General features: G+C 40.0%; 1 protein-coding gene across 2 annotated transcripts; it reads right to left on the bottom strand.

The window, feature by feature from the left end:
* Window positions 1-2,039: 2,039 nt before the first annotated feature.
* Window positions 2,040-9,367, bottom strand: TSHB (thyroid stimulating hormone subunit beta). Of its 2 annotated transcripts, none has more exons than XM_021535328.4 (3): window positions 9,251-9,367; window positions 3,077-3,239; window positions 2,040-2,407 (listed from the first exon to the last, which is right to left on the bottom strand). In XM_021535328.4, exons 2-3 carry the CDS (start codon window positions 3,236-3,238, stop codon window positions 2,165-2,167), a joined length of 405 nt encoding a protein of 134 aa, XP_021391003.2. In that variant the 5' UTR covers window position 3,239; window positions 9,251-9,367; the 3' UTR covers window positions 2,040-2,164. The 2 variants fall into 2 exon arrangements, with proteins under 2 accessions (XP_021391003.2, XP_085417516.1); XM_085561390.1 differs by lacking the exon at window positions 9,251-9,367 and adding an exon at window positions 4,096-4,488.
* Window positions 9,368-11,139: the final 1,772 nt, after the last annotated feature.

Raw genomic sequence — 11,139 nt, 5'->3', positions numbered from 1 at the left:
GGGGAAACCGGCCTGGGATGAATGGAAGGTAACAAACACATGTCTGGAAGGATCGTCACCTGAACAGGGATTTATCAATGAGCTTGTGGTCTTAAACTTGAACACGAAAACTGCTTAACACAGTCCTTGGAGGGCATGGAAACGTATGGTTAAATAGATATGTTAAAACAATGCAAACGTCTCAGTTTGGATTTTTCTGAAGTGTAAAAGAAGGCATGTTAGTTATTTTTCTCTCAATGATTTTCCATAGGCATTAACCATAAAAGTAGACTTGGTTTTTGTTTGTACTGAAGACAAATCTGTCAGGCCATAAAGGACATTACAATAACTTAGCAGTGCTGCTGATCCTGTAAATAGGCCAAGTACCCTCTTTTTGTTTTGCTAAGTAGAAATGCCTCTTAATAGTAAACAGAATTATATTTTTCTGTGCTAAATAACATTTTTTAACAGTCCAGACATCTTGAGAAAGCTCTGGCTGATCTTAATAAAAGTGAATACTTTGTTTCTTTGGCATTTACCAGATACCATAAGGGCTGTTTTGTTCAAAAAATACCTATTTTCCAATTTTTTTCTACCTCTCCTGTGCTCTTCATCAACTAGGGAGCAGCAGTTCATGTTGCAGCTCTTCCTTGGAGAGCTTAGGAGACCATAGCTCGTCTGTCTGATACACAGTAGGGGCTGCACATATCACATTCTCACCACCAGAAAATATATGTAACTTAATTGTAACTAACCTCTTCTGCTCCAAAGAGTTTTAGAAATAGTCTTGTACAAAATTAGCTATACTTGGTTGTTTAAACCATAGGTATAAGGGATCTGGTTTTACAGAAGTAGAGCTGCTCCTGCATATGCTCTGGATTTTCTGTAAATTTCAAACTTGTTTTTGGAGAATTAAAATTTTCAAACTTTGCCTGTGAAGGTATTTCTTTATCACCAAATAATGCACATGATAATTGCAGTTCATACCTTGTGTAGAATCCGTGACACATATTCAAATTGCCATGGGTTGGTTGAGGTTGGAAGGGACCTCTGGAGCTCATCCAGTCCAAACTCCTGCTCCAGGGGGGCACCAGCAATTTCTCTTGGGCTTTCTCACAGGTTTTGCTGCAGATTAAATCAAATTAGGGTTTTTGGAACAGAGTCAGATTCTAGGAACAGTCGTGAAAACTGCAATCCTGAAAGCAGGGTTTTTCTAAGAATGTTTAATTTCATATTTGTATCCTCTGAATTCTGGTTCCTTTATTTACTATTTCAAGCAATGTATGAATGGAGTATCTGTAATTTCTTGGGAGCTACAGTCTCAGTGGAAATGAAGCAGTTGTTCATTTACATTAATTACAGGCATCCCTTTTCTTTATTCCTGGCTCTGCACTCTCACCTGTGCATGTTCAGCACACAGCTCAGCTCTCCTTCCACTCCCAGAGGGGGTTTTCACCTGTGAGGAAAAATAGGATGTTTTGAGTTTTGCTTTCCATTTGATGGCAGCACACTCCCCTTGTGGAGAACAGAGCAGCCAGCTTTGAAGCTGCAGTGATTCCTCAGTGCTCACAGAGACAGGTGTATTTCAAACTGGGTTTCAGCAGGGAAGGGGGTTATGCCATTCTTGTAGAGACATTAATGTAGAGAAGCATAATAAACACAGAACTGGACAACAGCAGGGAGGACACAGATCTACAGTGTCTAAACTAGTAATACATAGATGGAAAAATACTGTGCTAATTTGAAGGCTGTAAGTATGTGTCAAAATCTATTTTAAAAGTTCAGTACCAACAGTGTGTATGGCCTCTCTTTTAAACTGTGAAATATATCAAGTGAAATAGGTGAACTCTGAAATAAATCAGTATCAAATTCTGAAATATGTCAATATAACAAATCTCTGAGCATCTCTTCAGAAAATATCTGGGATTTGTGAGCAAAGGCTGATACATCCACACAGTTCTGTCTCCTTCTCCAAAGTAAATTCATGTTGGTTGTCAATACAAACATACAGCCTTTATGAATCCTTTCTGCCTGTCTCAGAGCACCAAATTAATTGAAGCAACTAATGATACACCTTCAGAATAAATCTTTGTGCACAGCAGTTTGCAAACCGAATAGGAAACAGTTTTATTTCTGTTGAGGCGTGAGCAGAGCAGTACATTTCACCCACATCCCACTGAAAGCTTTACAGGTTACAGAGCTTCTGTGGCTTAGTGCAGTAGTTTGTCCTGACCCTCTCACGGACACAGTCACTGTAGTCAGTGTTGCACTTGCCACACTTGCAGCTCACAGCCACGGGGTAGGAGTAGTAGGGGATGGTGTGGTGAGGGCAGCCCGGGATCAGCGCTGTCCGGTACAGCATCTCTTTGTAGGTGCACACGTTCTGGGACAGAGCACTCTTGAGAAGCAGCTTCTTGCCGTTGCTGTCCTACAAAGAGAAGAGAAATGTGGTGTTTCACTGAAGCACACGTGTGTCAGAAACATCCTGTGAGGTGCACAGACCAAAACTCATACCTGAGCCCAGCTCTGGTACTACTGAGTTCAGAGCTCTAATTGTGACTGGGGCTCCTCCCCACACAGGCACATTCCCTTGTTTTTATGGTTTAACTAATCCACATGGCTCAGAGTGTTCCCTGTGCTTTGTGATCTCTTCTGGCTCCCTGCTGCCCAAGCTGGAACTCAAAATGCTGCGTGGAACAGTGAAGTTGTGTGGAGTGGTGTGGCTGCTGCAGAGCTGTTCCCACAGCCAGCTGAGATAGCAGCAGTGGGAGCAGAAGTTACGGAAGTTATTTACATTAATTTAGAGTGACCCAATAAAATCTGCCCCTCACCTGTTCCAACTGCCCACAGAGGCTCTGCAGTGGCAGCAGCAGTCAGGTCTCTGTTGTGCCACTGGTGTTATCAACTCCATAGTCCCAGAGGCTTGGCATTTTTCACCCACACCTTTGCAAAAAGCTAACTTAAAAGCAAGGTGATGGTGCAGTTTATCTGCCTGTGATAAACTCTTTTACAGTTTGCTCATTTGCACACTATTTTCTGTGAGAAGAGAGCCTTGGTTTGCAGGGGTGGCTGTTACAGAAACATCTGTACCTCGTACCCGAGTCATGCAGAATCCAGCGCAGATGGTGGTGTTGATGGCCAGGCAATAGGCACACTCCCGTTTCTCCACATGGATTGTGTACTCAGAAGGAGCACAGAGTGACGCTGTTTGTCCGAAAATCAGCCCAAAGAGGAGAGACAGCACAAAGAAGGGACTCATGCTGGATGGGGGAGAAGAAACAAACAGAGCAAGGCACAGGTAAAATGGGATGTACCTTCCAGCCATGTCCTCAGCATGTGACAGGAGCAGCCAGGACAGCCACAGACCTGGAGTAATCTTAACGTTTCTACCTACAGCCTGACAATTTCTTTCCAGTCTCAGTCCTTATTGAAATAATACTGACCATTAAACAGAGAACAAGGGCAAAGAGGCCATTAACAGCACAGAACAAGTTCACTTTCCCCCGCTAAAGTGTATTACATGGATTTTCTCACTTGTGAGTGATAAAATCCTGGCATAGAACAAACAAGAGGAGCTGAAAGATATGAAAGTGTGACACATAATATAACATGAGCTCTAGCATTAAGCAGAGATAATAAAATAATCTCACCACTTTAAAACAATTTTCTAAAGAAAGCATCTTATAAAATGTTAAAGAGACAAAAAGACAAGGCTGTGCATATCAGGCATAAAACTGGATTTTTCAATTTCCAGTGGCTTGGGGGCATGATGAGATGGGAACACGGCCAAGAACTAAACAAAAAATTCAAGCAAATTACAATAAAGAATATCAGCAAAGAGTTCCACTTAATGAATCCTGCTTTATCTGTCTGTTGTGCTGACCTCATTTCTCAGACCTGCAGGGGGATCCCGAGAACAAAGCCTTGATTAGCTCCAAGACAATTTCAGGAACTACTCTAGAGCCTCTAAATGATAAACTTTAAATGACAGTGTATACCAACATCTGGACATCACCCTCTAGTCTCTTCCAGCTGCCAGTTTCCCATAGCAAAGCCATCCATTTCACAGGCTGGTTTACCCTGTAGCTGCAACAGCACCAGTCTGGAAAGACCAACCTCTTGTCAGCAGAATTCTTCCCTATTACAGGAACCTGATTCTGCCTTGAGCTGGGAGAGGCAGTGACCCAGCACAAGCTCTGTGTGTGCTTTATACTCTCCTGGCTGATCTTACTGTTTACGTAATTGCATCTGAACTGCTGCTTTCTTATCACAAAGTCATCTATTGAAAATTCATACTGAACCACAAAGCAAATGCGATAGGAACAAACATGTCCATAATATCCTAACCTGGAAATTGGAGCTGGAAATCTAATTATATTAACAGTCATTCCCTCCTCAGGCTTTTAAACTAGCCAGTGCTTTTAAAAAGTTGTTATTATTGATTAATTTAATTGGTCCATAGGACAGCAAGACCATGGCAGGAAGGCTGGCATGGATATGGAGTCCTCCAGAATCACAGCTGCTGAATTTTACACCTGTGTTTTGCTAAGGTTTAACGAGATCTGGTTCACTCTGCTTGCTCCTTGCCAGGCACAGCTGTGAGATGCTGGCACAGGGTGCCCAGGGAACCTGTGGCTGTCCCAGCCCTGGAAGTGCTCCAGGTTGGAGCAGTCTGGGATCGTGAAGGTGTCCCTGCCCATGGCAGGGGATGGGATGAGCTTTAAGGTTCCTTCCAACGTAAACCATTCTGGTGTTCTCTAAGTCTGTGCAGTGCCCATGAAGCAACAAATCTGAAATCAAACCCATGGCACTGCAGCCTGGCACAGACTGATTGACCTGCTCAAGCAAAGCACATTCAGAAACTGTCTGGCCTGGAACCTTCTCAGCAAACATTGAAGCAACAAGCAATTCACTGAATACTGATTGATAGGGAAAAAACTTTCAAAACCACTCCTCACAGCACAGTAAGAAACAAAATATTGCATCAATACCAATGAAACAATGTCCTCAGATGGGGGAAAACACATTTGGGGGAGCAAGAGGGAGAAGTGGTCTACAAAACCACTGTTCTGTGTCAGCCCCTCCTTGCAGCTCTGGGAACAGGCCATCACCTAACTCCTGTTTGTAATCTGATCTGATGGATGTCATCTGATCAGATGGTCTTATGCAGGTCAACCACATTCCTGATTTACATAGCCATGAGAAGCATGGAAAACATGAGTTTGAGGTGGTAAACGTGGTTACTTTGAGCTGTTGGAGGAGTGATCCAGTTGGTGTTCAGCTAATTCCTGTACAACAGGGTCACCTTTTCCTGTGGTTTCAGACTGCTGCACATAAGTCTTTGTCCTGTACTGATTTTTCAAGCATTTTTAGGATAACATAGTGGAGGTTTTGTTCAATTAAGACCAGCCAAATGCTTTCTGTTTTCATGGAGTCTTTAATTCTGGGTTAATTTCTACCATATAATTTCTCAGGAATGAAATATAATTTAATTCTATTTAAACCTCTTTCTGGCTTAGGGACATCAGAGTATTAATTGTACTCTTTATTTTTGTCCATCTCACTTAGCAACAGCAGAGTAACGCTCACTTTGCTACTACTCCAGTATGTTATTAACTCTGTATTTTTCTGATATATTTGGAATACAAACATTCAGGTTTACTCCGTATACACAACACAATCCCACACAGATAATGTAAATGTGTATATATACACTGTACACACACACACACTACATACGTGTGTATGGGCTTGGTCATTTGAAGCTTTAACCACAGAAAAGAATGTTTGTTCTTGGGAAATACAGGCACTATTTCAAAGGACACAAAGAACCTGAAAAAATTCATAAAACTAAAACCTGGAGAAGACAAAAAATGATCACAGTAAGAATTAAAAACCAGCATTCTTAAAGGAAAAATATGACATGTAAGCCTTGCATGCACAGCTGATTCTTTCCTCTAAAGATTCACAGCTTTAGGCAGTTGGAGCTGCATTTGTGCACCCTGGAGACCACCCGAGCCAGGTTTAAATGTCTCAACATCCTTTGTAAGAACATAGGCAGAGAGCAGGTCAGAGTGTGAGGACATGTACTCTTTGCTGCCTCAAAGTGCCAATTTCTCTGAGCTGAGAAAACTGGGTGTCAGGAGGAGGGGGAGATTAGGGTAAAAAAAAGGTTTAAGAATTTGCCTTAATAAGATTTAGTGAGATGTCTGCAAACATCAGCAGCAAATTGTAACAAGGCTTGAAAGTCATAATAAAGATGAAAAAGAGAGTGCAGCAATAAAAAACTATAGCAACAAAAATAGAGGAAAACTAACAACAATATCTGTCTGAGGTGAGAAAATGCAGAAAACTTGCACAGGAACCTGAAGAGTAGGAAATAGACTTCTGGAGGCCAGAGGCCAACAATAAAGTCAGGGAACATTACAAGATGAAGACAAGCTGTTGATGCAGAGTAAGTGCAAAGGCTTCAGCAAGTACTTGTGCTTTTGAAAACATAGTGACTGAACAACCACACACAGATCTGCAACAAAAATTATTGAATAAATAATATAAGGAATAAAATATTTTAAACTCTACATTATTAGCTAGTTAATGCTCATTACAAGAAGTCTGGAATACTGAGGAAATTTCAAAACATTAAAAGAAAGTGCTAATATAATGGCAATATTTAAGGAAAAAGTGTTGACCCAGGTAACTCTCCACCAGCCAGGTAAAATAACAGAAAATTGAGACAGGATTTGAGCAATAAAGAATTAACGGATGAAAATGTAATTACTGATGTTACATAAAATAGGTCATGCCACACAAACCCAATTTCATTGTTTGCAGTGATTACAAATTTGGTTGTTAAAGCAATTGCACAGATGCAATGTCTTTGGTTCCATCTGTGCAGAGCCCCCCTGTCAGGAAGGTTTGGAGCTGTCATCCCAGTGTGGGGATACTGGGTGCTGGCAATTATCAACCACTGGAGCCGTTGGTTTAATCTCAGAGGTGCCTTTATGCACTGCAAGGTTTTTACCCAACCTCTGAACACTCTGCAGTGCATTGGGGAAATACCTGACCAGGTATTAAGAGTGAAAATCCATTTGTCTGGAAGGGCAATAAATGACTCTGAGTGGAGCTTGGGGCCAGTGTGAGAGCTGCTTATCAGCTCAGCCCCATGCTGATATGGTCACAGAACCTCCTGGCTGCTGCCCTTCCCTTGCTGGCACTGTTATCCTGCCCATCAAAAGGGTGATATTGATGTATCTTCAGTCATTTACACAAACTGCCAAGCTGGCAGAAAACCTCCTGGGTTGTCCTTATGGCTGTGACCATGGATCATTCATTACTGAGCTCTCTGATGGGAGTGAGATCCCATGAGCTACAGGGAGAAGCAAGACAAAAGACTGTGCAGGACAACAAAGTCCAGTGTCACAATTTGTGAGTGCCTGAGTCTTCTTCCATACAGTTTCCTAAAATCCATCATCCAGAGTCTGATACTTATGGATCTGTTTCTTTGGTTGCCCTCCTGCTGACCTGCAGAGACTCAGTGATAGAAATTTTTAATGTGCTTTTATAGCCCAGCTTTGCAGCCCTGTTCTGGAACAGCCAGTTAGACTGTTAATTATTTATCTTTAACCTTTCTGTTAACCAAACCAATCCCTGACATCAGTGATTTTACTCCTTCATTAAGTGAATGATGGTGTGCTGATGTTCTACAGGAAGTGCTTCAAGTGATATGTTTAAATAGAATTTAGTAATTATAAAAACCTTGGGTTCATTCCCCAGGAGTCTCCGTAATGGGCTACAGAAATTCAGTGCATACCAGAAGCTCATATGTAACAGTAATTTAATAGGATTCTCTGTCACTGACCAATGCCTAAAATAAAAGGAGGAACAGTCAGAAGTTATCAGACATTATTCCTGCTCACTCTGCCCCTTGTAGTGGTACAACACAAAGAAAACTTACAGAGCAGGCCCACTCTTATTTCCATGAAATATGCAGCTGTAGATAGTAAAATAAAAACATGTCCACACTTGCAAACAACCAATAATTGGAAGCTCTGCTGATGAAAAACAGACAAAAGCAATCATATTCTGAAAGATGAGTATTCTGGTAGAGGAATTATTTCCAACTCCATCCAGTTCCAGCCCTCCACTGATAAAAGGAAATAAGATCCTGATATGCTGCCATAGAAACAAGTGTTTTTGCCAGGTTTTGCATTTAAACAGTCTGTGGCTGCTGAATTTTCAAAGCTATTCTGCCTATTCCAGTCTCTGTAACAGCCTGAAACACAGCTCTCATCTCTCAAATTTATAGATTCACAGGCTGCTCTTCTCTTTCTTTCCTAGGATTAGCAGCAGCATTTCCTTCCAACCACAGATTAAAACAGCAAATCTCTTTGTTGCATATCATATGCCAGCAATCTCCATTTATGGTCTGAAAATGCTTCATAATCCAATTTGCTGTTTGCTTCAGATGATAGAGCCCTTTGGATTTGGTTTCATTTCTTTGGAAAGTGCTAGATATTTCTGTTAGTCTGAGATACACAATCACTGTGCTGAGGGCAAAGCAGAACAAAAAAAAAAAACAAAACCAAAAAACAAACAAACAACAAATTGGCACCAAAGACAATCCAGAGCCTTTGCAGTAGTGTCAAGGATGAAAGGTACCAACCCAGCATCATAAAAATGCTAAAGGTAAAACTCTGCCCCAGGTGTGACAGAAGAGAAGAGGTAAATGCTCAATATTTATCTTTACAGAACTGAATTTTCAATTCACCTTTATATTTTAAAAAAATAGGATATTTACTTTAAAAAGCTACTAAAATATAGTATTACATATATTTATCAATTTTAACAAAGATCAAACATATTTGTATTATAGTTATAAATATTTTAGTATAAATTGCTTAAAATATTGAAAATCAGGTTCTGAAAAGTATATTTGTATTATATGCTATAAATATTTTTAGTATAAATTGCTTAAAATGTTGAAAAGCAGGTTCTGAAAAGTATATTTCCTCAGTGGAACCTAACTATACGTGTTTAAAACTCAAGTAATGTGTTTTCCTCTTGTAATCTTCAAAAGTTCTCACTGGTTGAGTTGTCCTAAAAACTACCCTTCCAGTCCTGATCCCACATCATTTGTCTGTTCCAGACAAAAATAAGGCCTACAATGCCCCAAAATTCTGCTGCTGACTAGTAACAGAGTAAAATTGTCATGATCCTGTTTTCTATACCTCTATAAGCAATTATATTTTACTGTAGCAAAGTGAACTCTTACTTTTTGATTCTATTAAGTCAGCAAACTGATTTTGTGAGTCCTGCAGCTGAGCCTTGATGTCTTCTCCTATTAAATCATCTTTTTCATCACTCTTTATGGTTAGAGCTGAAATCAAACAGAATAAGAATAACATGATAATAAAGGAAAAAGGACAGATTCTACTTTCATTTGTCCCTGTGTCTAATAAGCAGAATTCAAGTTAAATAAAGTGGCTGGTCTTAGCCAAATATTGATCAAGTCTTGGGAAAGTTCTCCAAAATCAAAACACAAATTCCAACAGAATTAACAGCAGAATTGAAGAGCATTTATGTTTGCTGGACTTCTCTGTGAAGTGACCACAGAAATCTCAAAGTAATGCTTCTAAAAGAGAGAAAAACCCATAATATGTGTCACAGGAATGCACAAACTTCCTGGGCCTGAGGATTAACAATGTAGTGACCTTTACAATAAAACAGTTAAACATACCTGTTCATGCCAGCACTGTTGTCAGCACAAAAAATGCTTCATAAAAATAAATTTGGATTACTTACTCATCTTCCAGTTTTAAAGTGAGTTTTTCATGTTCAAACTAATTTCAAAGTGAACAAATAGGGAACTACATCGTTATTGAAAAATATTCTAGGAATACACTTTTGTTTCTCAAATCTTGCATGGAAAAGTATTTTTGTTCATCAGAAGACAGAAGTCTGTTTTATCTGGTATTCCATGCTGAGTCATCTTTTGCAGGAAAGGAAGAATAAAAATCAATAATTTACCAGCAACCAAAACACTTGCAGTTTCTTCATCCAAACATTCACACAGGACAGGTGCACACCCCTGCTCGGAATAATCATTTTCTCAATGCAAAAATCAATATGCAACATTCTTTAGTATTTAATTGTATTAGTAATATTGTCATGCTAAATTGAGAAGCATTTTCTCTTTGCTTCATCTGTTCAGTGTATATTGTACTATCCTGTCCTGCAGTTCTTGAATGTCTTTATGCTGTGCTTCAATAACCTTTCTATTTTCTTGCACTTTCTTTCTGGTTTAGTTCTGATTCCACAGCCAATTTCCACTGCTTGATCTTTTCAGTCTCTTTGTAGAGTTTCGAGTACAATTCATTCATTATTTCTACACTCGATTAAAACAAGTTCCACAATTTAATCTCAAATGCTGTTTAGTTCATAATGTTATAAATACCTGTTTATCTCTTCAAAACATCACAAGAGTAAATTCTTTTCCACAGAGGATGGAACATGATTAGGAACATGATTTGTACACGATTAAAAACCAAAGTTTGACTCTTGGTGCAGCTGCTGTGTTTGAAGGAACAGACATTGCGGGACAAGGAGGAGACAAACACAAGAGGAAAATCCCCCAGTGCCTTCAGCCATGGCCAGAGAGAAGTGAAATCCGAAATCAGCAGGGCTGGGACAGGCTCTGGTTCAGGTGTGATGTCCCCACTCCCCCTGGGCTTGGCTGCACCACACGAACGCTGCAGTCCTGGCTGGACTTCAGGAGCTGCCAGGACTAACGTTTAGTCCTCAGGGATATGAAAATCAGGAGGAGAATGGCAAGAAATCAGTTCCTTTTTGTAGCAGCAAACAGCATTTTGTATCTGGGAAACACAGAAGTGCTGAAAAGAATGAGCTTTGCTGAGTTGTAGTGAAGCAGTTGGTGAAGACAATGTGAGAAGAATTAAATTCTGGAGAAACCACTCCACTAAATGTGTTGTTTATAGATAATGCCAGACAGTGCAACTGGGATAATCTATTTCATTTTTCCAAAGAATACTTCGGCTTCAATCCTTCTACCTTTCAACAGACTATTCAAAACCAATTTCACAAAGATATTTAAGTGCCTAAATCTTATTCTGATTAAAACTTACAGTTCTCCCAGGCACTTTA

This window comes from Lonchura striata, chromosome 26 (assembly GCF_050655825.1).
Source record: "Lonchura striata isolate lonStrDom1 chromosome 26, ASM5065582v1, whole genome shotgun sequence".
Taxonomy (NCBI): Eukaryota; Metazoa; Chordata; class Aves; order Passeriformes; family Estrildidae; genus Lonchura; species Lonchura striata.
The sequence above is the reverse complement of the archived record's forward strand: the minus strand, read 5'-3'. Positions and strand labels throughout refer to the sequence as shown.